Consider the following 26,841-nt stretch of genomic DNA (forward strand, 5'->3'; position numbering starts at 1 on the left):
GTCCGCACGCCCCGCGCCGGTAGGCGGGTGTCTGCCCAGACCCGTCCGCTGGGGCCGCCGCGGCGCCCCCCGGGCCCGTTCCTGTCGGGCCAGGCCTTGCGCGGCCGCGGGATCCTCCCCCGGCGGCGGGGCGGAGCGGAGCGGAACGGGCCCGGCGTGTCGTGCGAGGAGGGGCCGCGGCGGGGGCGGGAGTCCCGGGAATGCGGGGCGGCTTGGGCCGGCCCGGGGGCGGGGCTCGGCCGCCCGGCCCGCCCTATATAGGGGCCCGAGCGAGCAAAATGCTCACTGCCAGTAGCGGGGACGCGGCTGTGCGGGGCTGGGGAGGCGGTGGGCAGGCAGAGCCGTGTCTGGGCTCCGTGCTTGTCGTGTGTGACTGAGGCGGGGCAGCAGCGGTGCCCGGCTGCGAGTGCGGGCGGCGTGGTGGGACGCTCAGCAACGGGAGCGGAGCCTTCTTTCCTCCGTGCCCGCAGCCGGAGGTCCGGGGCAAGGGCGGCCCCAGGTGGGAGAGCCCGGCGGCGAGGAGGAGCTGCCTCCGTCGCGGGGAGGCTCCGCACCGCCGGCGTCCGTCCCCTCCGGCTCCGCGGGCGGCCGTGCCGGGACGCGCAGGTCCCGCCGTGCGCTCGGGGTCCGGCAGCATGAACATCCTGCTGGAGCTCTTCGTGGTGACTTTCCGAGTGCTCTGGGCTTTCGTGCTGGCCGCGGCCAAGTGGCTGGTGCGGCCCAAGGAGAAGAGCGTGGCGGGGCAGGTGTGCCTGATCACCGGGGCGGGCAGCGGCCTGGGCCGCCTCTTCGCCCTGGAGTTTGCCCGGCGCCGGGCGCTGCTGGTGCTGTGGGACATCAATACGCAGAGCAACGAGGAGACGGCGGGCATGGTGCGCCACATCTACCGGGAGATGGCCGAGGCGGCCGCCGCCCCCAGAGGTAAGCGGCGGGCTGTCCCCGGTCCCGGCGCTGCCCCTCGCCTCCCACCTGCCCCGCCGCCCGGGGAGGAGTGCGGGCCCGGGGGCCTCCAGCCCGGAGCCGCTCTCACCTGTGGCGGGTGGGTCAGCGCGGCTCCGGGCCGGAGACCGCCGGGCGCGGGGGCATGAAACGGCCCGTCAGTGCCTCTGCCCGGCGCGCCCGGCCTTGTGCCCGGGCTCCGCGGTGAGCAGAGACCTGCTTCGTGAAGGCTTGGACTCGAACTGCGGATTTAAAACCTGCAACTCTTTAAAAAAAAACTTCAGTAGCAAGAGTAAATAGACGAGTCCTTGTTTACTGTGGTGACACCAAAGTAAACAGAAGTTTTACTGTAATGGCCATGCACTTGCTGTTTCCACACAACTACTTATTTGAATGTTAAAAGACAAGTAAGAGTTTTATTTTTCCCCTGCTCTGTTCTCTTGACTGTGTTCCTTAATAGCTGGAGATGGAGAGAAAGATGCACTGCCCCCCTGCAACTTGCAGGTTTACACGTACACCTGTGATGTGAGCAAGAGAGAAAACGTCTACTCGACAGCTGAGAGGGTCCGCAAGGAGGTTGGCGAGGTGTCTGTCCTGGTTAACAATGCTGGTGTGGTCTCTGGGCACCATCTTCTGGAGTGTCCTGACGAGCTTATTGAGAGGACCATGATGGTCAACTGTCATGCGCACTTCTGGGTAACTATAAACTCCTTTCTGCTCTACCTTTTGTTGGTTAACTTTGGGAAATTAACTCGGGTTGCTTAACTCCTGTCGCTTTGAGTTTTGCACTTGCTCCCTTTCATTTGCAAGTTTTCCACTTTGTGGGTTTCTTATTTTTAACTTACTGTTCCATTTAAGGGGAATGGTGGGCATTAAAATTATTAACATAGTTTTAAATCAACTATATCCTCATAGTGTCCGGAGTTGTAAATCTTATGCCCTCTTCTGTAAACCAGGTATGGAATCCTTTGCAAGCATAACCTCTGAATCTGCTTAAAGGCTGTTAACTGTTAATGAATGACTTCTCAGCCTTCCTCCCATAGGCTTCTGCCAGCGTGTTAGCAGCTTCAGGATGCTGCTCTAATGGTAGCTAGAATAGCAAACTTGTATGTTTTTGGAAAAAAAAAACTTATAAAACCGCTGCTGAAAAATGTTTTTTGAATTGCCTTGGAGGCAAATTGTTCCTTTTGAAGGCTGGGAGAAAAGGTGAAAAAGATTTCTCAAGAAATCAAGCCAAGAGCACTTTTTCAGGAACCCTGTATATTTGTTCTCATAGCTTTCTCCAGGGGCTGCCAGCAGAAGTAACGAAATCTTTAGTATGGTTTCTGGGGTGATATTGTCTCCAGAGCTAGCAGATGCTAATCAATGATAAGCTATGTGATCTTTTTTGTCTATCTAAACCTTGTTTTCCTGTGTGGTTTATTTTTTAAACCCACAGTAGTGTGGAGTTACATAAATTGGAGTATCGAAGGAGGACCTGATACACATACAGGTTAGCATTAGCTGTCAGACTGAGCCCATTGTTAGTATCAAAACTGTTCTTTGGTCCTTCAAAATAAGGTTATGAAATACACTTGCATAACAATCAAAGGATTAAGCAATCTGAAATATACTTCAATTTAAGCCTTCTTTGGCTGGTCTTACCTTTTCATAATAAAGTTTTGTAAAATGCTCTCATCTTCCAAACTGACAACGAGCTCCCCAACCTTATTTTTTTAACATGGAACTGAAATGCTGTTTCATAACCCTAAAGGAGCCTCTTCAAATCTGCACTGTGAAACACTTAATGGCAGAGCAGCCTTTTTCTTATTGTGAAGCTTGTGGAGAGAGTGCTTAAATGTCAGTGCACACAGGTAGTATGCTTAGAAACTCTTTTAAGCTATGAATGTATATTTTAAGGCAACTTGAAAAGCTCTGAGAAAGCTTGTATGCCTTCTAAGAGCTCTGTGTGTTCCCTTTCATAAAAGTTGAATTGACACTTAAGCAAACAGAGATGTGTACTAGATTTAATGTCTGTTGTTGATGTGGTTTAAATGCTGAATTGACAAAGTTTCCAAGAACTCTAAATTATGACATCACCATGAATTAAAATATGGGAGGATCCTAAATTCTCCAGCTGTTCTTCCTTCGGGCCTAAGTCAGGCACTTATTTATAACATTGTTTCAGAGACCTTTTTAAAGCACCCTCTGTGTGTTCCGAGTCTGTTACAGTAATAGAAAACTAAACTTAGAGTCTAATATTGCAATGATTTGGTTTCCATAACAGTTTCATTCATCTCTAAATGTTACAGTGTGAAGTGACTTTAAAATAATAATAAAAAAATTACTCCAAGAATGTAGAGTTAGTTCTGAACTGTGGAACTTGATATCTTGGCTTAAGCTTCTAAGGAGCAGTCAACACCCTTTATATTTAATTGAGGATCTGTTCATATGTATACTTCCTGCAGGTCCTGCTTTGCTTTTCCTTTTACTTTTTCCTGTTGGCAAAGCTTTTTTCCTTGTCTTCCCCTTCATGATCCCAGAAAAGGCTGGCTTGACCAACAGTGGGTGGACTTCTATTAAAAGTAATAGTACTTAATTCATAAGATATCATCTGCATCAGCTGATTCGAAGCCAACTTTTTAAGCTGACTTAAATAGAACAATGTGTCTACATGTGTGGAGTCTTACACAGCTAGTCTTTTCTGTGTCAGCTAAACTGGTGGTCCAAATGCAAAGCTAATACTCTGGAGTATTATGTAGACTTCTAACTATTCTTGGAGGGTGTTTTGTCCAAAAAGCTGTAAATGGATTTTGTAAAGACATGGATCTTCCACATAATATTACTTCAGTAGTTAAGTGTCTGTACTTTCTGGGTGTTTGTGGGTTTTTTTTACGTGTGATGGGAAATTCTTCCTCATCTTTTGATCATTAATCAAGCCTCGCTTTGTTTCTTTATAAAAACCTAAAATGCTGCTTTAGTATTGTCCCATTGAAACATCAGAAATAAGATTGATTGCCTGCTTCCCAAGCAGAATGCAGGTGATTTGAGTTTGCTTTATGTTAGCAGCTATGATCTAAAGGCTGCCCAACTCCTGTAGCAGGCAGTGACATGAAAGCCTGTCACTGGTTGCTGTTGTGACTCCAACTGGGCTGTGTACCGTATCACACACTGGCAGTCAAAAGAGCCTTAGCGGTGTGCCACAGCCTAAACAGATGCTTTCCATTTTGCTGACATTCATGATTTGTATAATCCTTCCTATGAGTGTTCTATATAAACATGTCACCACTGCATCATGTAGCAATTTCCACAGCATAAAATCCCCTGCAGTATTAAAAACCTGTTATTTCATGCTGTGATAACTTGAATGCTTCTGATATTGAAAACATAGGGACAAAATCCATTCCTGGTTTGAAACAAGCCAGCTCTGGTTTACTATAATTTACAGATGCATAAAACTGTAGCAGGAGTGTAACACTATCTTTCCTGCCAGTCTGTTGCAAGAATAATAACTTACTTGGCTGCACTTGTCAATTGCTGGAACCGAACTTCTACAGACTATGAAACTTTTTTCCTGTGATACGTCAGGATTCAGATTTGAAAAATGTTAAAATGCAGTATGAGATAAAGCTGTTGCTTAGTCAGTTTTAAGCAAATATAGGAATAATTTTTCTTTCTTGTGGTTTTACAGTAAAGCTTAAGTGAAATATCAATGTTGTGGTTTAGATTGTGGAGCGGTGTTTAAAGCTACTGTACAAACTCTATTTGGGACAATTTGAAATTCTTATACTTCAGCTTTTTTTTGAAGAATAATGCTATTGCTGGATAAGTAAGTACTAATATTGTCCATGAGTATAGTACTTGAGAAATCCTTCTGGATTTGTTCATTGAATGAGACTCATGGAGGGGCAGGGGTAAGGTTGTAATAAGTGTTTTTCAACTTCTGTGACATGAAGGTCTTTCTGTACAGCAGATCTTCAGTGTTCAGCACTGAGAGAACAGTGATCTGTGTTTCACTGCCATGCGGATCCTCCAAAACTTTCAGCTTAAAGCTCTACTCCTAGAAGAGTTCTCTTCAACTTACCGAAAGGGGGAAGCAAAAGCATTCAGCTCCAGCTCTGTCATATTAAAAAAAAAAAGCACACCTAGTGAGAGACTAGAACCCAGAGTTTGGAGGCTTGTGTACTCCTGTCTTAACTGGAATAATTATGTTCATTCATTTGCAAGCTACTTAGTTTTTTGAAATCATGCAGGTATATTTATCTTTGTAGGAACTGAACAAAACTTTCAGGTGGCCTGACATTGACACAGGATGAGATAGTGAGTAAAGAAGGAAATATTACTGAAGTAATTAGGGCATTCCTTAATAATATAAAACTGCTAAAACTTAAATATACCCTGGACAGAAAGTTAATGCAGAGTTACTTAATCAATTAACTATTTATGCAGCTCCTGTAGTTGTCTTATTAGACAAGACAGGATTGCTAAAGCCTTGGAAAATAACAGTTGCTTGTAGCTATCTACAACGTATCAAAACTTATGTATTGTTGTTCTAGTCTCTTCAAGCTCTCTGGTATTAAAGCTCACTTATGTGTATAGTTTAGTTTAAATATGGAAGTATTTCACTTAATGTGCAATGTGAATCTTTTGCAGAATAAAAGATAGCTTAAGTTATTTGAAACTATACCAGACTGTTTTGTGGCCTGTTGGCATAGAAGTTTGGTTTTTGTCCTAATCTCTAGGATTCTTACGTCTAAGGTCAAATATAGACACAGTAGTCTACTGACAGGCCAGCTAGCTTTATTTAGCATTTTGAATGAGTGGAACTAGCTTCTTTAATTGATTTTTTTTTAATTTAATGATGTAATGCAAGATGTGTAAGCTTACTAACAAAGTTTAATCTACAAGTTCTTGACTTTTTTTTTTTTTAAAAAGGAGTTGGATCATTTTCAAGCCAAACATATGCATGTGTTCCAAAAAGTGTCATCAAAACTAACTCTTCCCTTGCAAAATGTTTCCAGTTACATGCCACCAGTAAATTACCCTGGACAGCACATGTGTTTCATATAGTGTGGTAGCATGTCTGGGCAGTGAATATGAACCAAAAGGCAGTCTAAACTCTTAGCCATGGAAATAGTCATATTAGTCATACTTAAAAATTGTAAGTGCTTTGGTATGATTCTGCAGTTCATATGTTTTTGAGTTTATTTCTTGAGAAAACAGGGAACCAATTGAGAAAGTACTGTCTTCCAGATGCAGGCTCTGCATCTGGAAGATGCAAACTGTACCTTCCCATTTTATAGAGTGATGTACTTAACACAAGTTTTAGAAACTAAATGGTTGAATGTATATTTCCAGAGCTTGAGTGGGCACAAGACTACTGGCTCAAAACTTTCCTCACAGATTTATTTTATGGTCTAGCATTGTGCCCAGCACAGCTGTCACCGGCATACAATGTTCTGATTTTGTAGCCTGTATCTTGCAATGTGTATGTATCTGTAGTCTGGCTTTGTACTCAATGTTTTAGTTGTAGTGATAATTTTTGAAGGTTTTCCAATTTTCTAATCCTTTTTGGAGAAGAAAAAAATCAAGTTACCTATGTGTCTAAACTTTCCCTGTAGAAGGTGTCTTGTACCAGTTTCAGAGTAGACATGGGTGAGGCTAAAAAAGACTCTTCAGACAATGTGCTTATCTGAAGAGCTGGCAAGTATAATTAAGCATGTTGAGATGGGGTGGTACGTGGGTTTTAGTTTTATGCAAAAAGTCACCTTCATTTGTCGTAATCATGAATTCAAGCAGCCATAATTGGGATTCTGGAGTGCTGCCCACCAATCTAACTGTTCCACAAGTTAACTCTAACCCTTGAGGTCTATTGAGGCTGTTCAGTCATGGTTCTTATTGTCTACAGTATCTTGATGATAAGCAAGTAATTACATATCAAAGAGTGTGAACAAAATGGCTTATAGCACTTGAGTTGTTTAATTAGCACCACTTCCATCAGGGCAGAGGGAAAAGTGTACTGAAGATTCTTTGAAAATATTGCTAAAAAAACACCAACTTTCTTATATATACTTTCTGTGCTAGAGCATCTTGCTAGCATGGTGGAGAACAATGACCTCTTTTGTTCCAACAGCAGCTGAATTCATGTGTTTCCTGTCTTTCTCTTTAATGATGTAAAGTATTTGATTTTCATCCTACTCAGTTAACAAATGAAATGACCATTCAGAATGTCTTCCTTAAACCATTTCAGTTACATGTGAGCTTTTGTGACGGTTGCTCTCAGGTATGCTTGGGAGATGAATTTGCTGCATTATTTGAAGGGTGCATTGAACTTGGACTCTAAACCAACAGAAAATAGAGATTCTCAGATGTAACCTATGGGTTTTTTTGTTGGCTGTAGATCAGTGTGCAATATGGTAGCATGAGGTGCAGTCAGCCAGTTATTTCCATGCACTAAACTATCTGAAGCTTGAACAGTTTAGGTGAAAGCGGTAATGTATTTTGCAGAAAAGCAACATGAAAGTCCTGTTAAGGAAAGTTGTCCTGAAAAGAACATGCCAAGACATCTCAAACTACTTGAAATGTATTTGAAATATTAATGAATTATTAGTGGCTTGCAATTCTGTAGCCTTCTAAAATAAAACTGGAGTTGCAGTATAGCTTGCGGAGGTAAGGCACTTATGATAATCTGTGGCTTTTTCTGAGGGTCAGGGACTTCTCAGCAAACCCCATGAATGCTTTCAGAGTTGCTAACCTATTCTGAAGAAATCGTCCTGGGCAAGTGATCAGTGTGATGACTAAATTCCAGCTTCTTATGGAATGAGGCAGATCAGCTGAATAAGCAAAAAAACTTCTACACTGGCTTTGGTCTGATATTGTGGTACTTGGGAAGGATTTGGGGATGTGGGAAAGTTTTTGCTGGCATGATGCTTAACCTTGCTGGAAGTGGAGAAAATGGCTCTTCACTGTCTTAGTGAAATGCTCAGTAGCATCCACTTTTATATTATGGAATGTAGCTACTTAATTACATCTTATTACATTGTTACCTTTGTGTAGTAATTGAGTGACTATAGTACACTTCCAGAAGACAGACTTGTTCATGTGCTCAGCTGTGGGGAAAAGCAATTCTAATTACGATGTGGTTAAGTGTCCTGCTAACCCAGCATTTGCATCACTGCTTAAGACCTGTCTTAACTGATCTGTTTGGGTGAGCAATCCTTGTCTGTAGTTCTTGGTGTCATCAGTTACTCTGAGTAGACAGGTTGATGAAAGATTAATGTTGTGTTTTCTAGCACCATCCATGCCATTTTAGCACTGCACTCTTTAAATCTTTCCTGCTTTTATCTTTATCAGCTGTGAAGTATTATTCTTTCCCGGTGCTTCTTGTGCTTTGATTTCACTTCTGGGTTTTTTTTGGGGAGGGAAGGTTTTTGTTACCTATCTCTAGTACTAAACCTTTCCACTGTCCTCTGTATGTAAAAGCCAGAGCATCACTTTCTTGATAAACCTTGCTCCCTGACCTTTGAGGTTTTCTGGCTATTCATACTGATGGTAAAACTGAGTTACTGATACCTGTCTTTTGTGAATTATGGTAGGGGTCTTCTTGCAGAGGCAAATTCAAGCTGACTTATGTGTGATGCTATCTTTTACCTATGGTCTTAGGCTTCTCAGTTTGTCAAAAAAGTCCTTCAAAATGCAGTTACAATGTAGGGGAGTAGGCCCAGACTTTGAGATTGGTAGAATCTCAGTTTCTGAGGGTTTAGTTTGAAAGAAGATATGTCACAAACGAGGGAGAGATTTACATGTGCTTACACTTCTGAGTGAACACTTTTGTTCCTGTAAATAATTATATTAGTATAATGATTCATATGCCAGTCAAATTAACACTTAACATGAGTGAGTTGTCACAACTGGGATAGGAAGGCATGGTAGGCTGAGGAATGCCAGCACAGCTGCAAAGTGGAGGTGGCTGCTTTGGTGTGAGCCTTTTGAAATTCAAGTTTGCTTGGCTGTTGAATTCTGCACCTAAATGTGCCCTGGTTCTGGTCACTTCTGCCATCTGTTTGAACTTGTGTGACAGCTTCTCGAGCACTCCCCTCTCAGCATTGGTTTGGAAAAGTGCTCGACTGTATGTTTAAAAGTAACTTGTCCAGAATTTCTGACTTTGGATTAAAGTACAAGGCAACTTAATGGTGGCAAGCTGTCATGTGGGACTACCCCTTGAACCTGCATCTTACCTTGCACTAGTGCTGGTACCCATCTGATCCTGGGATGAGCAAGTCCAGCTCACCAACTTGTCTGCAGGGTGGGGAGGAAAGCTGCTAATGTTCTTGGCCAAGTTGATTAGTTCTTCTATTAAGAGACTAGAGTTGTCTCATTGTTTCAGACTTGCATTAGCTGGTGGAGGGGAGGGTGTTGGGGAAAGGGTGAGTAGGACAGGATAAAACCATGTAGCTGGGAACAGGACCTCTGTGGCTGACTAATGAAACCTCATTCATGGAGAGATTTTCCGAAGTAGGATTTACGGGCTCTAAATAGTTAAATAGTCATAAATGGTTCCAAACTATAGCAAATCTGCCACTGACAGAAGTCTGAATGTAACAACTCAACTTCTAAAGAGATTGCAGTATTTTAATTGTATAGCATTAAAAACTCCTAGATAAAGGTAAGTTAGTTTTCTGAACACATCAACTAATGTTGTGTTAACAACTCCAGTTTATTTGCCTTGTGTCAATACTATTATTTGTGTTGTGTACTGTTGAAACCAATGATCCCTGTGCCTACCGCACTGTGCAACTTCTCTGGAAATCAGTTGCACTAACTGTTTAAATGTGGAAAAAACAAACCAGAGCCATGTTTCAACTTGTGAGAAGTGAGCAGAGTTTCCACAGGCAGGCAAAGGACAGAAGTACTTCTGTCTTTGAAAACTTGCCCTCAAGAAAGTTTGTATGCTTGGCTAAAATGTGCAAGTAGAATCTTTGAAAACTGTATTAGCCACTTCTTCAGTTGCTGTATTGGCTAGAGGGTTTTTTGTCATTTTAGCCTTTGTTAGCTTATGAAGTAAAAGTTTACCTGTTAAGACTATTCATCTTCTTCAGGTTATTTTTTGGGGGATGAGAAGAAATATGAAACGGGAACACCTTCTGTTTTCTGAAAACCTCTGATCTCTGTGTATTCTTAAAATGTTGCTTCTCATTCAGTGAGTTACTTCATAGTAAGTTGGAGCCTTCTAGAGGCTTACTGTTTTCTCAACAAACTTTGATCCTAAATTTCCATTCAGTTATTATATCTTCTTTATTTTTCTGTTTCCACTAAACAGGACTGTTACGTAAAAGGGAAACCTTCCTTCTAATCTTGTTCTTCCTGTAAGATACTGAGTTACAGCATAATCACTTTCATTTTTACAAAGTAATTGATTCAAAACAATGACTTAGTGACTGAGAGAAGATGAGTAAAGTGACTCAGCTTTCATATGCATGCAAGTACTACAACAATTGCAGTTCTATGGAGGTACTGGCCTTAAGGTATCTATAGAATGTGAGACAGGGTTTTTTTCCTGTTTAGCTACTTCTTGAAAAGTCTGTTACATAAATTGTAAAACATGAATGATTTCATGTTTTCCCTAAGTAGTTCTGACAGTACTGTTCTCTAGTAATTTTTTGGAAACATGCAGACTAAATACCAAGTTTTACTAAATATTCCAGAGGATGACTAAGCTTATGGCAAGCAGGAGAAAATGCATATTTACAAATTGGATTGTGTTCTCGTTCGCTCAACAGAATATTCTAAGCTCCTATCTAATAGTTGTTGTAAAATGAATTTATGTGGATTTTTCACTGACTCATAGGGGTATGTTTTCATTTTTGTCAAGATTATAAAATAGCTGGCAATAAATAACTTCTCTCCAAATGGTTGGACATTTGCTGCAAACTTGTGTAATGAAGGTGAGGGACTAATGTTTGTTACACTAATGTCAACATAGCTCTGAAGTGCTACAAATCCTTTGACATGACCATTTGTCAGTATGTAAACAAAGTAGAATTTCTAGTCACTTGACTTCAACAGAGCTTAAACTAGCTTTTGTGGAAAGGAGTAGCCAAGTGTTAAATTCTTATCACTTGACCAACAAATACTAAAGTAACTTCGAATTTGACATTTGAATAAATGCAAGTTAGGTCATATTTACTGGCAGATCTGACTGTGGAAGGATGAGGCTGGTGGTACTACTTACTGGGGTTATAACTTAAATTCCCAAATTTATAGGAGTGTAACTGGGCTGTCACAGCCATGTTGGAGCTCAGTGTTAGTGTTTGGTTTATGGAAAACTCATGCTGATGTGATGGATCCAAGTGGAATGATTCACTTTCTTTAAACTGCATGTTACTTTTCACTGGCTGCTGCCAACTGTGTAGTACTTTAAATTGAATAGTAATCGTGGCTTGGTAGCTATGATAGTCTAAGAGTATAATGAGATTTGTGGAGAATAAATATCAACTTCTTGAATAAGATGCCTTTAGGTGGGAGGAAAGAGGTCAGCTTTCAAGCATGGGTACTTTGAAAGCTTCAGTTCTCATGCTTGTTTATACCTTAAATTATTGCTGGCTGGAGAAGTCTGCACGTATACATTTGTTCCCAAGTTCCACTTCAGTCTAGACTTGTATTTTGTTTGGTGTTTTTGGTTTTGTTTTGTTTTTTCAGTATAAGGCAAACTAAACACATAGCCGGGCTTCCAACAGACCTCTTACCATGCAATCTTACCTACTACTAATCCTTCTCAGCTTCATGTTATTTGGACATTTGAAGTCCACAACAAACATAACTGGCAGCTTATGTGCTGCACTCTTGCATTGATTAAGCAGAGGTACTGTTTCTCTACCTGTTCATGGCTAGCTGCTGAGAATCCAATATGATAGCTCTGTCCAAGCTTTAAATCTATTAAAAATCAAAGCAGGTGAAATTGTCTGTGAGGGCTTGGAATACCCTTAAGCTGGCAAGCGAATATAGTTATTGGGAGGCATCTAATAGCTGGGGGGGGACACACATAATTAGTTTTTGAGCATACATATACCATACTGTGTTCTAGACACATCTGTAAATACATGAATTCCACAAGAAATTCATCTAGGTGCTGTGCACTGCTTCATTGGACCCTCTCTTCAGCTGAAAGGACTTGAGACCAAAGGAGAAGGAGAAATGGAAGTAAAACAGATGTTGTTTCAGATAGAGCAGGATAATTTATTACAGGCAAGAGCTCCTGTAGGGGAGATACAGGAGAGATATGGCAGAGGAGTTGACGTCCTTTCCAGTTAAGATTCTGTGTTGATAAGCCAGCAGAGACCTTGCACTTTTTGTCCTTATGTTAACTGCAAGTTTATGAACTTCATCTGTGAGAGAAAGAGGAATGGGCTTTTGAGCAGGCAGTTGGTATACTTAAGTGGAGAATCACAGAATGGTTGAGGTGGGAAGGGACCTTTGGAGGTCATCAGGTCCAACCCTCCTGCTCAAGCGTGGCCACCTAGAGCCAGTGGTCCAGAACCATGTCCAAATGACTTTTGAATATCTCCAGGGATGGAGATTTCCACAGCCTCTCTGGGCAACCTGTGAGAATGTGCTTAATTTTTCATAGCCATATGAAATCAAAGACTTGCAAAAACTGGAGGGAGGAGGCTTAAATACACAATTAGTGATTTAAACAATGATTATGCTGCTGCATGTATATGAATCAGTTATAAATCAGCAAAAACAATATTGGCAAGTGCAGATGAAAGTAGACAATTTGGTGTGCTTGTATGGTAGTTCAAATACAAGCATGTCCATTAAAGGCAGATGGATGCTTCCACAGAAAATAGTGGTGGAATATAGTTCTTAGAAAGATCAGATGCTTTACGGGACAGGCCTGACATCTGAGGGTGGAAATAATTTAAAAAGCATGTAGGTCTAAAATATGTTTCCTTTTAGGAAGGAAGAATTTGAAAGTTCTCAGGGGCAGAAAGATCCAATAACAAAGACTGCAAATTCCACTTTTTGTTATAGAAATAAAAGGGTAGCTCAGCTTGAATACCTGAACTTCTGTGTGTCCAGAAAGCATATAAGGTAGTTGCCTCTCTAAACAGAAGTGAAATATTCTTAAGGAGAGACCAGGGCCACCTTTGGCTGAGTTACATCTACCTGAACCCTTCACTCAAAATCTAGAGTGATGCAATGGTGGGGGATGCAGAAAAGCTTTGTGTGAGAGCTGGGAATTTGATTAGCAGCAGACTGGTGTAAACCCTAGGTAATGATACCTTTTTCATCTTAACTCTCAAGAAGATAGTTTCTGAAGCAGAGATTGTATTGTTTAGGTAGCATTCTTGAGTACTTAACCTGCACTTCAGAATTAAATTACACTTCAGAGGGAGAACAAAGCTGTTTTCTACTCCAAGTCTTAGTTACTCAATTTGGGGTAAGATCAGAGGAAATGAAGCCCTTAAAAGAAAGGGGAGGTGGGGGGTAATGTAGTGACATGAGGCAACAGTAACAAAAGTTTCTGTTGCCATGTCCTTCCCTAAGCACTTTTCATATCCTACTCTCTGTAGACACTATTCATTTTTGACTAAACCTTGTTAACAAACTATACAAAAGACAGTTTAGCCAGGCAATGTTCAGTTGCCTTAGGCATGGCGTAATTAGTTCTAGTAGCAAAGAGTGGAAATCAATGATTAATGTTTGAGAGATAACTAGTGGTATTAGTTTCCTGTGGATTTTTTTTAATGGCATTACTTATCTTTACTGTCTAACCATTGTAAACAGCTTTACAGCGCTGAGTTCTGATTAAGGAAACTACTTAATTCAGTTTCAGCTCTCTTCTGATATAGGCAAGAGTTGACTCTGTGTAAGAGGAACCACTACGATATCTGAATCATTCACAGGAAGTGGTGGCAACTATTGGCTTTGAAAACTGAAGAAATTTTGTATCTGGACCTTAAGTACTACAAATGCTATACAATGTAGTAGCGTAAATATGGGCTGTAGCAAACTTGTTTGTTAGCAAAAGGCATGGCATACATTTGTTACTGCTAATGAACCCACTTACAAACTTCAGTAAATAAGATTAATCCAGTTTTGCATTACTTTGGTGCTTCTGAGTCTGAGAAGCAGGGCGTTTTATGTGTATGGATCAGTCATGAGGGTGGAGAAAGGAGGAATGTTAATTACTAACATGAATTAATGATGAACTTATACGCTATTACTTGAATAATTTGGTTTTGTTTTTACTAGGCTAAGACCTCATGTACTTCAAAGCAGTATTCCATGCAGAGTTGGAGAGAGGAAAAAAGATGCTTATTTCTCTGTAAATCAAATACAGTTTTAACTGTTGTTGCTTTTCATTCTGAGTTAATTCCTCAGTATTTATTTTGCTGCCTTCACCTCTTAACCTGGGTAGATGTTATCTGCAGTTTCACTCTGTCTGCAAATGTATGATATCCAAAGTATTGGGGGGGGCGTGGTTGCTTTGTTACTCATTGTCATTATAGACTCCTGTTTAAGTCTATCTTGTTCTTTCAGAAGCTTCTGGTTGCAAGGCAACTGTAACATTATTACTGTGCATGTATGTTAAGCATTAACTGTTGTTGTAGTTCAATATTAAAGGAATCCCTGTGGCCCCAAAACAGTGGGTTTTTATGTGAAGGACAAATAAAGCTTTAGTGAGAAATTGACTGTTGTGTTGCCTGCCAGGAGCTAAATAACTAAGGGACTCCTTTCAAAATGAAATATTGGAAGGTCTAGCTTTTTTGTTTCGAATGCAGAGCCTGTTCAAGGCACACTTGAGAACAATCCTTGAATAGTTTCCTTTCCTGCTTTTAATATAGCTGTCTGTGGAAGTTTGGCTTGAGGATGTCATTCATGTGTATTTCCTGATCCTTCTTGCTCCAAAAGGATCTGGGTAGACCCATCAACAATCCAGAGAAATCCATGAGTTTTTTAATTAATAACTTTAGGAAGACCAGGTAGTTCTGGTGTATTTTTCATTAAGGTTGCTTAAGAATAGGAACTGGAGATCAAAAAATATCACTAATTTCCACATCTATTCAAATATTTACTTAGACAGTAGCTAATTATCCAGAAGGGGCCTGATGCTTCTTGAAAACAGTCAGCAGAGACATCTGAGCTCCTTTAAATCACAGCTTTGGTCCCTTGTGTTTGCAAGGTCAACAGTCATTGTAGACCTCTGTCTACCTTCTGTATTCAGCCTGTTACTGGCAGAGCTGCGTCCTTTGTGCTGTGTGGTCCCGTCTAGTGTTTGACTTGGGGCTTGGTGTTATTTGTCTTAGCGCAGTTACTGATCTCGCTTTAACCTAGTATATCAGAAATGCTGGTATATAGTGGAATTTAAGAAGGATGTGGAGATAATATAGGAAAAAATAGAGATGATAGTGCAAATGACAAGTAGTTACACTCAGTTTTCACCAGACCCAAGTAAAAAAGCTAAAAAGAACACAAATGCTTAAATCCAGGTTTGTAACTGCATGCTTTGTGTGAGAAGGTAGTTTGAGAGTTACACAGTTCTGGGTTACACTTTCAAGGCCTCTTCTAAAGTTATTTGGCTTTGGCTTTCACTGTAATCCTGTGTTTATGAAGTGTATTTAAAGTGGCTATCTTCTGAAATCATCTGGGCTGTGTGGTGGCTGCTGAAAGTCACATCAGCATATTTACTGATAAAGCTTGCTGTGTGGGGTTTTTCTGCTTCTCATGTACCTGTCTTTCCATTTTAACACACAATAGTGCCCTAGTGCTATACTACCTGGTTTGGACAAACATGCTTTAAGGCAAGGCTGCCACAGCCTGGCTGCAGGAGAGTTAGGGGTGCTATTTTTTCAGACCCTCAGGCTTTCCTTCTCAGTTACTGGAATAGGAAGAGAAATTTGGGCCTGTGGACATCTCTGGATTTTCTTCCACGGTGGAGTGAGTGGCCATGTGCTGTGTTCTGCATGGGAGCGGGAGAGCATGCAATGTGACCTGCTATGGTCCACGAAGAAGGATGGGAAGAAAAGAAGGCTGAACATCCATGCTGAGAGGGTAGAGAGGATACAATGTGTGCGTTAAACAAAAACTTGGACCAACATTTTCCTGTCACTGGCTCTGTTGCTTCATGATATAGAATTAGCTTTGTGATTATAGGATTAGCTAACACACATGACAGCAGTCTTTTTATGATCTCTGGTACCTTAGTTCCCAGAGTTGTCTGGATGAGTCCTTGACTAATCACATTAATTTTGCTTCTTGGGTATGGCTGATTAGTGTTTAACATGAAGATGTAACTATACCTTTACCCAAATAAATGTTGCATTTGTTTGCACTGTTACACAGCTCTCCTGGCAGTCAGGAACAGCTGAGCCTTGGGAGGAAATGACTGATCTATTGTACCACTGCACCACTGTTGTGGGTAACTGTAGTCATGTAAAAACTTGCTGGTTTTGGTCAGCCCCAGAAAAATAACCATGCTCCATTCTCCTTACCTGAAGGGGCTGTATGGAAAATGAGCTGTTCCCTTGGCGCAAAGGAATTTCTGCCTTAAAGTAAAGCAGCAGGTTAATGCCGCATCAAAATAGTTTAAAAGGGCTGTTGAACATTGTAAGGCAGAAAGTATAAGAAAAAATTACTGTATTGAAAAATAGACATTTAAAGGACCTAATGTGTTGGTACCTGCTTTCTTTCTTTAATATAAAGACAGCTCTCTAAACACAAGGTAGCATGTACTTTGTACTTCCGTGTGCTTTCTGCACTCAGTATCTGTTGTCTTGAGCTGCATGCAGCTAACATTGTTTTCTGTGGATGCTTGCTTTCTACTTTAAGAATAATTAATTCAAAATTTAATTAAAAAAATCACTTTCCCCAACACAGTATTTCTTCATATTCTCATTTGCTGTATTTAGACTAATTTGTCTTGACATTGCAGCTGTGCTGTTCTTTGTGTTGCACAATCTTTTGAGTTTTGTTTCATTAAGAATGGAACTAAAGAATTTGGGAAAGGGGAGGGAAGAAGTGCTAGACTGTTAGAAGTTAATTTGCCGTAAACCAAAATGTTGAGAACAGATTACGAAAGCTATGAAGTGACATGTAAATGCTTGTTCAGTTTCACACTTGTGAGAAATAAGTAATTAAAGCTGTGTGCACATGAAATAGCTGTTTGGTTACAGCTACTGGGAATGGTTTGTTCTTACTCGTATATTAGAAGCGTAGGGGAAAATTCTTAGATTAGGAATTGATCTTTAGGCTCTAAAAAACTTAAAGGTTAAACTAGCTCAAACTAGCTCTACTTGCTGTTCAGAGCAGCTTCATATGATCAGTTTATCTTACTTAGTTGCTGTATCTAAATTATACTGCAGGTTAGAAAATGTGCACTGTTTTTGAGGTTAACTTTTTTCTTTAGAAAAAATGGAAAATTCTCAGTGTAGAGGATGCTTAAATTTCTTGATGTTGAACATGGCATAACTACCCTGATGCATCACAACGTAATTCCTTTCATCCACTATGTTCTACTTACTGGTTTCTCTTCAGTGTTGAAAAGTGTTATGTTTGTCATTAATAAATAACACAGCTCTGATTTTAAGTACTTAAATGTTTTTGTTAAATGTCTTTCTCTGCAGCTGTGAGGTAAAACTGAACCCTAAAGGATCAAACCACAAGGCAGATAGCTTGATTAAATCACTTGAGTTGATTTGAATTATTTTGGGGGCCTGGTTCATGACCTCTAATGCCATGGGTAAAACACATTTCTTGCTTAGTATCTTCTCATGCTTTTTAATGGAGGATTAGCAGGTCCATGCATCACCTTGGAAGACTAATGTGGGCTGTGCTACCTGTTCACACAAACTCCAGATGGGCAGGCCACCCAGGAGGCATCTTGCCCCAAACTGGTCAGACTCTTAACTAGTTTCTCAGGAGCACACAGAAGACTTCAGGTCTGGTGGGCAGATGTAGCTGAAGCTGAAAGGAATGAGAAACTAGGTTGGTCTGGTTTATGTAACAGGCAGAAAAACTGGGGAGCAGAGTATGGAGGAATCTGCTTTGATCAAGGAAGTGGGCTGTGCCAGAAGCTCAGTAAGAACACTGATTTATTTGGGGATTGCTTATACCACAAAAGAGAACAACTTCACTTTGGGATTGTTTTTCCCAGCAAGAGGAGGCTGGGAGGAGCAGTGGGCAAGCCTTTACTCTGAGCCTGGAGATGTGTCCCCCCGTAGGGTGTGCCTGCCTCTGACAGGGCTTGTGTTCCAGCGCTGACTCCAGCTGCAGCAGATGGCTGGAGGATGGCAGCACCCAAGGTGACTTTTTCTGACATCTGTGTAGCTGAGATGCTGGTAGCTGACTGTTTTGTACATATGATAGTTGTGCTATCTTTATAGACTGCCTGAGATTCAGGTTTTAAAAGGATTTGTGGGATAATATCCCATGACAAAGCACAGGACCCTCCTCTGAACAGGCTGTTTCAGAATGCTGGGGTCTCACACAAAGGTTTCCATGAATTGCTGTAAGTCTTCAGAGCAGAGAAGCTGTGCTTTTTCCTATATGGCAGTAAATGGTCCTTTAAGAGCTGTTGTACATGAAGAGACTGTAGTTCTGCTGCTGGGAGTTGTTTGGTGTGCACTTGAATTGCTGAAGATGTTACCCAAAAGTGTCCTTAACAGGGTTTATTTGTCATGTGCCATTTTCCTCTTGGCTGACAAAGAGTTACTTTAGCCATAAGCTCTGAAAACTCAATCTTTGTAATCTTTGCTTTGAAGAAGTGTAGTATGGTTGAGTGGGCTTTCTGAAATTTACTGATCTGCAATTGTTCTGGATATTTTTCCTATATGTGCCTGGGAATTTTTTTTAATGAGCCATACATAGAGACATTTATGGACACCTAATTATAGTTTGTTATATTTGAAAAAAACAAACAAACAAAAAAACCCAGTGCCATAGTAAAAATAATAGAAAAGCTAATTCAACAAGGCTTGGTGCACTTGCCTGTTGTTTACCTCTTGGAAGGAAACATTGATTTGTGCCTTGAAAGTGGTAGAAAAACTATCACCATGTATTTCCATTCTTTCTCTCCTCTAAGGCAAATGCCCCTTAATTTCTGTAGTTGCTGTGGTTTTCAGCCAGAGCTTCAGTCTGCATTATCAAGCTTTCTGGCAATGCGAGGTGGCAATCAGTCATTCTGATGTGATGTGGACAGATAACTGAGACATAAATGGAAACAGCTAATGGAGCTGACTGATGTTCCGGCAGGAGCTGTTAGCAGGGCTGAGTTAGGAGCACAGATCTCTGACAGGGATGGTGTGGAGCATCCATGCTGGTGTACACACCATTGGTGTTGGGGTGTATGAGACAGGCTGCTAATAAATAACCCACTAAAACTTCAGTGCCATCCAAACAAAGCCTCTTACCTTTTAAGAGAGTGATGGCTGGGCTTTGTTGCCATGCAACATGGGAAGAGAGGCTGAAACTCTGTGTGCCTGGCACAGATTAGTTTAGCAGAGAACTAAATTCTTGTCCAAGGCTCTACATAAGAGGTTTAGAGATCCCTGCCATGAGGAAGGAAACAAATGCAAACCAGCTTGCTCTTAGATTATTATTTTTATAATTAGCTTTGTTATGCACTTATGACAGAACCTAGGAGCTGTATGAATCAACAGTAGAAAAGGCAAGGAGTCAGGAGGTCTGTTAATCTTCTATCATCTGCCAGCTGTCCAGTGAAAACACTCTTTTGTCTGGTGTTAGGAGGTCTGGATTAGTCATTTAACACCTGCAGGCAAAAATGTTGTAGAAGAACATGTGAAAATCATTAGAGCAAAACTGTCCTGATGTCTGTGATTGGAAAATGCAGACAGCATAAGAATGGAATTAGATGGATTCAGCTGGAACTTGCATGTCTTCTTAAGAATGCAGCTGACACAACTCAGACCAACAATTAAGCAAGGAGCACATACTTAAGGGGCATTTGCATGCTCTGAGTTTGGATCCAAATTACATAGGAAGACCAGGTTTCTGGGAAGATTAAGCATTTGTGGTACAGAGTGAATTAGAATAGAAAAACAGCTTTGTTACTGGATTTATATACAGACTAGGCATGTTTGTGATAAAGTATTCTCTGAAGTTTTTTGACAATTTTGAAGTGATCTTGTATAGTACACTGACAACATAGAAGCTGAAGTAAATAACTTCCTGTACCATTTTACAACTCCAATGACTTTTTTTAGCGTATAGGGTGCTCTGTTTAATACTTCTTTAAATAAGGAAAGTGTTGAGTCAGCTTCATAAAACAGATATAGCAAAGCTAGGTATCCTAGCAGAGATGTTCTTCTAGAGAATGCTTTCAATTTATTGCTAAAAACTTTTTCTTAAAGGTGTTAACTCTGACTTGGGTTTTTAAAATGAAACAAACTTGTCATAATCAAAGTACAAAATTTGGAGGTTAAAATCAAAGTTTCATCTTGAGACTTGTTTTGGATTTGTTTTATTTTGAAACTCTTAAAATAAGGAATTGGTAATAGAAATGTATATCTTGTCTTTTTTGATTAGAGTAATGCTTATGAAAACTAATAAAGATGGAAAATTTAGACTAGTAGATGTTACTATATTTTTTAATTTAAAAAGTAACATCAGCACAAGTTCTGCCTCCAGTATTTCTTTGAATGTTAAATGCCCAAGGTGATGAGTTAATTGGATAAAGCTAACTGTATCTAACTTCCAAAACACTCTGTCAATAATTAGAACTGATAACTGGCACTAGTTTTGACATAGATATGCTGGATGGGATAATTAAAGTTTGCATTCCTTTTTCTGTCTCTTTTTTTAAAGTGACTTCCATTTTAGGGTCAAATTATCTCTTTCTGATAACTAGTCTCTTGCAGAAAAATAAACATGTCTGAGCTCAATTGATCCTTTAACCTTAGGATTTCTGGAGATATAATCCTTGATGTCTGAATTCACAAACAAGCTGTAGATTTTCTGTTGGCATTTTTGCAAAACTCAGAAGTTCAAAACCTGTACAATGATCTCCTAAATTCTTGATAACAAACTTATCACTAATGTAGTATGTTCATAGTGTGGTGTTTTTGTTTTTACCTTGTAGACTGCTAAAGCATTCCTTCCCAAGATGCTGGAAATGAATCATGGACACATTGTGACAGTTGCAAGTTCCTTGGGATTGTTCAGTACTGCTGGAGTGGAGGTTTGTTAGACTATAAATAACAATAGATTTGGCACTTCTTGCTTAGAATCGTAGAACACCAGGTTGGAAGGGGCCACAAGGATCATCTGGTCCAACCTTTCTTGGCAAAAGCACAATCTAGACAAGATGGCCCAGCTGACAGGATAAACTTTTTAATGTTATCTGCTAGAGAAAATAAATTCAAGTCTTTGAAGATACTTGGAAGCCACAGTGCTGATTTCCACATCAATACATGGCTTCCTGTGAGTGGGACCTGCAGGACTCAAGCAACCACTACATTCACCTGCTTCATGGGTGGACTTGCCACTTGGAGTGAAAGCTGAGGATGGCAAAGGATTTCAGAATGCTAAATGATATTTGAATTACCTGATAAATGTAGAAATATGAAAGGTGTCCACCTACCTAATCTTGTCAAGATCTTCAGTGCTGAGTTTGAAGCCAAAGGCAAGGATTTTCAGAAATAAAGTTTACTGTGAGGAAATGGCTGCTAGCGTTCCTTCCAGAATCTGCATCTTGCCTGCTTTTCTAGGCTACTAGTTATAAGCGTTAGTCTGTCTAGTTAGTAGCAGATGTTTGAGAATACTGGTTTGTGAGACTTGCTTGGTTAGGATTTGAACCCATTATCTTGCTTTTTGGGTTTGGCTTGAACACAAGTGTGTGTGAACAAAAAGCATTGTTAGTGAAAATGAATTAATGTGTCTAATGGGATAATCGTCATATTAGCCCATAAGTACACACTTCTTTGTGTATAGATAAGGCTCAATCCAACACCTAAAACTGCAGTGTTTCATAACAGAAATGAGTGAAGGTGGTGTCACTTGAAGCTTTTTAGAGTATTTACTGTCTTGAAAGAACCACAAAGAATTTCCTAGACTGTGAGTGTGAACACCAGCAGGTGACATCCAACAGAAAACTTGAGTGCTATTGCTGTTTATGCAATTATTTAATTGGTATTTTTGAGATATACAAGCTATATCCTCTTCTGAAATTCAAATAATACACTCAAATCTCAATTATATCTTCTGTTGAATCTAGCATGAAAAAGAAAACATTTAATATTTCTATGCCTCTGCCCTGCCAACTCTACAAGCTTTTTCATATCTGACCCAAGGTAGTATTAGGTATCTCAGTCCTTTGTTGTAACATTTCATATTAAGCAAACTGGTAATCGGAGTAACTTGCCATGTGAGCCTGCCTGATTCAAAGACTTGAATCCAAGGTAATATCCTCCTACACTGAGATTTCCTGCTTTCATGATTCTGTGCTAATTGCCTCAAAAGTTAAGTGCTAAATGAGTTGATGTGGTGCTCTATTCAGTAGATGTCTTTTGTTGTTCCTTTGAAAATCTGTGCAGAATCACTTCAGATATGCTTTAACTTTGAACATGATTTGTACCTGTCATTTTGAGTTGCATTTTTTTGCCTTGTTCATTGCCAACACAGGATTATTGTGCCAGCAAATTTGGAGCTGTGGGTTTCCATGAGTCTTTGAGCCATGAATTGAAGGCTGCTGAAAAGGATGGTATCAAAACAACTTTAGTCTGCCCTTATCTTGTAGATACAGGAATGTTCAGAGGGTGCAGAATCAGGTGAGTAAAACTCTTCTGCCCCATTTTTGTGGTGTTTTAAAAGTACTTGAAGGTAGCTAAACTGCTACCATAAAAATATTAAAATAAGTCTTATCTCTGCTTTAATATTAGTGTGATCTGTAATCCTTAGTCAAAGGGACTTCCTGAATTCAATGAGTATCTTTTGTATGTGGCAACACCAGTTTTGAGCTATAGTCTTTGTAACTGAACAGTGAGTGTAAAAAAAAAAAAAAAAAAAAAGTCTCTGTCCCTGCTGAGGCATTCCGAAGAATGTGAGTTAATAAACGCTTCACTGAGGTCTGTGGTCCTTTATCTTATTAATCTGTCCTAATCAAATATTTCAGGAAAGAAATTGAGCCTTTCCTTCCACCCTTGAAACCAGAATACTGTGTGAAGCAGGCTATGAGAGCTATCCTTACAGACCAACCAATGATCTGCACACCTCGCCTCATGTATATGGTCACCTTCATGAAAAGGTAAGGGCTGAAATGCCAGTTTATTGGCAGTACCATCTACAGAATTCTAGTAAAATGCAAGAGCATGTCTGCTTTCTGGATATAAACACTCTCCTGTCTACACAGGCCATAGGTGCTACTTTGTTAGAATTCACAAAGTTCTCTTGTGGCTTGTGTGATTGTGTTACTTGCTTGGGAAGCTCCATAAAACTAAGATCCTGTTTATTATGCATCATCATTTTACCTTTCTGGTGTCTTCCATTCTCCTTAGATTCCTATTTTCTTTTCAACAGATTTTATTTCCATTGTTTGGGTTCTTCTTTAGGAATGGGGCATGAGGCAGCTTCCAGCAAAGGAACCTCCAGCTGTTTGTCTCTAGAACCAGTGTGCAGGAGGCCCTGCCTGCAGGTTCTCTAGGACTTGCACAGTAGATAAACTTGTAGTAGATAGACCCGCACAGGTAGATAACTGAAAATCTGCACATTCAGAACCCATTTTCTAAGTTTGACAGAAGGCCTATTTGTCCTGTCTAGCACACAAGAGGTTTTGGATGGGAACTCTAATCTGTAACTAGACTGACATTGTAGTGATGCTGGGTAGTACAGCAGTTGGCTCAATTCTACTGATGCAACATCACTTAGATTCTAGTTTACAGAAAACAGCTTCACAGCAGGTGTGTTTTTTTGGGTTTTTTTTAGTTGTTTTTTTTTTTAATCAGTGTGTAGGAGGAACCTTTAAAATGTAGGGATGGCTGAAACTGAGAACCTTGGTGATTTTTATTCCATGTAGAAGGCAGTGTCTCTCTTCTGCCTCGGTTCTCTCATGGTAGACAGGATCAAAGAGTAGAGGAGATTTTGATGCTCACCTCTTTCCTGGAAGAGGGAGCATATATGTGTCTCTTCTACCAACAAATCAATGCTGTCATCAGCATCTTTAAGAACTAACTACTTCAACAAGAAGCTCAGAGTGCTTCAGTGGTCTCTGCACAAGCAGTGCCTTACGCAGCAACAGTCACATCAAAAGCCCTCTGGGTTGTCGGGTGTTCAACACTTCAGCTTCCAACAGGGAGATCAAAGCTTCTGCGTAATCCATGCCCCGGGCAGCAGCACTTGGATCAAAGGCTCCCCACCAGCCGCTGCACAAGCAGTGCCACAGGCAGTGAGGACACCTGTACCAGTGACATCTCCTTGGTGCTTCAGTGGTCATTGCTTCTAATGACGAGAATCTGTGCTCTGCTTTCCGCTGAGACCCATCTTAGTCCTTTGCTAGAGCCCCTGAGTACTATACTTGAAATAAAAGTAATGTTTTGTGGGTGTGGGAAGGAGGGGAAGGTCTCCAGCCAGGTATCCATCACATCTAGGAATTTTATCTGGAGGGGGCAGGAAAAGGAAATTGCTCTCTTCAGACATCTCTTTTTGAGTATGGATGATTGAGTTTAGAATATAAGTCAAGGTTGTTAGACATCTGGTGATCAAAGAATGGCTTTAACTAACACTAATCCCACATTAAAGAATATCTTAAATGTCGACCTCTGCTGATGTGGCTTTGAGCAGATGCTTTGCTTTTAGTAGGCCTTGCCCTTGCCCCCTCTCTTAAAGAAGCTATTGCAGTGCTTGTGAAGAAGCAGCAGAAAATCTGGTCTAAGCTGGAGTCGCATGAATAAGTAGCTTTCTTCTTCCTTTGCTTGCCCATGAAGTTGGAACTCTAAAATTTTGATTTTTCTAAGTATCCTTGTGAAATAAAAATCCTAACTCTTATGAAGCCTCTCCAATAGCTTTTATATTGCTTTTAAGGAGACCAAGTACATACTGTAAACAGAGGTTTTGTTTTATGCTGTCTCCTAACAGTTTTATAACCTCTTTTTCACAGTATTCTGCCCTTTGAAGCAGTTGTATGCATGTACCGGTTTTTGGGAGCAGACAAGTGTATGTACCCTTTCATCGCTCAAAGGAAACAGGCTACAAACAACAATGAAGCAAAAAATGGAATTTAACACTATTTTGGATGGACTAACATTTATAGGTGAATATGATAATGTTACATGACTGAATTGTGAAGTGCACTTGCACCTATCAAATGCGAACACCAGTATCTTACTGTGGCATTCTCTTAGGTCCTAAACCTGTGTGTTGAGCTCTAGAAATCAATGGGGTTTTTTTGTATGCTGTAAATACAACCGACTAGAGTACTTGGAAAATGTGATAGGTAAGCAAAGTGACTTCACAGTGTAGCTGCCACCATTGTCCTTTAGAATGTCACTGTATGTATGGTAAACTAGTCACACTACTTCTTGTAGGGATGCACTGTGTGATCTCTTCCTCAGCCTTCCAAGGTTTGTAAGAGCTGTCTCCAACTAGAAGATGCAGTGTTTCAGAAATTGTATTTCCCTGTGTTATTTGGGAATGGGGAGAGAGTGGAAATCTTGATTTAAGCTACTGCTTGTGACCTTTTAGCAAATTCAAGAAGTTTCTGAATGCATCTCTTCACTTGTTCACCCAAACTCTCTGAAGGACACATGGCCAAATTGTGGTGTAATTCTCTTCTGTAGCAATTGTTTTCTATTTAAGCAAAGATAAAAAGAAATTTGTAAGTCTCTGCTGATTCAAAGGCAAGTGAATGTCTCAAATACTCTCAGAGCAAACTTGTACTGGATATCTGGTTTTCTAGGAATGCAGGCAGTGATTTTTAAAAAGACTTTTTTCAAGTCATTTGATTTGAAATAGCTCTATTCTGTTTCCCTTTGTATGTCAGAGTACAATCTAATATTATGGACTGTTTCTTTTCTTCCTTTTCATTCTTACTTCTGACAGAGTTCTCCCACCCCCCCAAGGAGCTGTTGTATTAAATTTCCGTAACTGGACTTGTGCCTAAATGACAAAGCAACTCAGCTAAGATACAAACTGTTTATATAAGTGCTGGTCATATGCCAATTATTAGCAAAGGAAAAATAGAATAATGCCTGTGCGACTCTACATGTGGAATATGGAAGGGTGTAAAGATTTTTTTGAGTTCTGCTCACATTGTAGAACAGCAAATGATGTTTTTACAGTATTTTTTGTAAAGCGAACAATTTTGTGCCTTGAATAATTTGGTAATCTGTATTAGTGAAGCATTGTAAAAGTGAACTTCTACCTCTGTATCTTAATGTATACCATCCACTTGTAAACTACTATTGGACAAATTGTGATTACTTTTTTAGAATGTCTTGTTAAATAGTGACCAATGCCTGTGGTTATTAAAGTGAGCCACTTTTTCCTTAAAGTGATTGCAATGCTTCCTTGAAAGACTAAGCTACTGCAAACTACTTGTGCCTGTTCCATAGCTCTTCAGTATCAACACAGTTGAAATATTTATTGCTCAGTTCCTGTATCCACTTTGTCACCTCCATGGTTTACAGTGTAATCTCTTAAGGCTATCAGTAAGTACTGTGAAATTAGGCTTTACGAGCTGACAGTTTTCTCTAGTTTCTAAACTCATCTGCAGCAAAGAGCTTTTGAAGAATATTCATTTTGGTTTTCTATGCAGCTTCATTTAGCTGTGCATAAAAATGACCTGGTGTAGATGCAGTTTTAATGAATTAAAAAGTAAATGTAGTTTACATTTCTGCCTCTTCCCTAGGGCCAAATTAACTTGTGTGTTCTTGCAGCAAAGTCAGTAAGAGCAAATACAGAAAATTTTAT

General features: G+C 40.2%; 1 protein-coding gene across 1 annotated transcript; it reads left to right on the plus strand.

Annotated features, from left to right (window-relative positions):
• Positions 1 to 262: 262 nt before the first annotated feature.
• On the plus strand, positions 263 to 26,422 carry RDH10 (retinol dehydrogenase 10). Its single transcript, XM_065053814.1, has 6 exons — positions 263 to 921; positions 1,400 to 1,635; positions 21,020 to 21,118; positions 22,561 to 22,706; positions 23,051 to 23,182; positions 25,031 to 26,422. The coding sequence occupies exons 1-6, from the start codon at positions 636 to 638 to the stop codon at positions 25,152 to 25,154; spliced, it is 1,023 nt and encodes a 340-aa protein (XP_064909886.1). The 5' UTR covers positions 263 to 635; the 3' UTR covers positions 25,155 to 26,422.
• Positions 26,423 to 26,841: the final 419 nt, after the last annotated feature.

Source organism: Columba livia, chromosome 2 (genome assembly GCF_036013475.1).
Source record: "Columba livia isolate bColLiv1 breed racing homer chromosome 2, bColLiv1.pat.W.v2, whole genome shotgun sequence".
Classification (NCBI taxonomy): Eukaryota; Metazoa; Chordata; class Aves; order Columbiformes; family Columbidae; genus Columba; species Columba livia.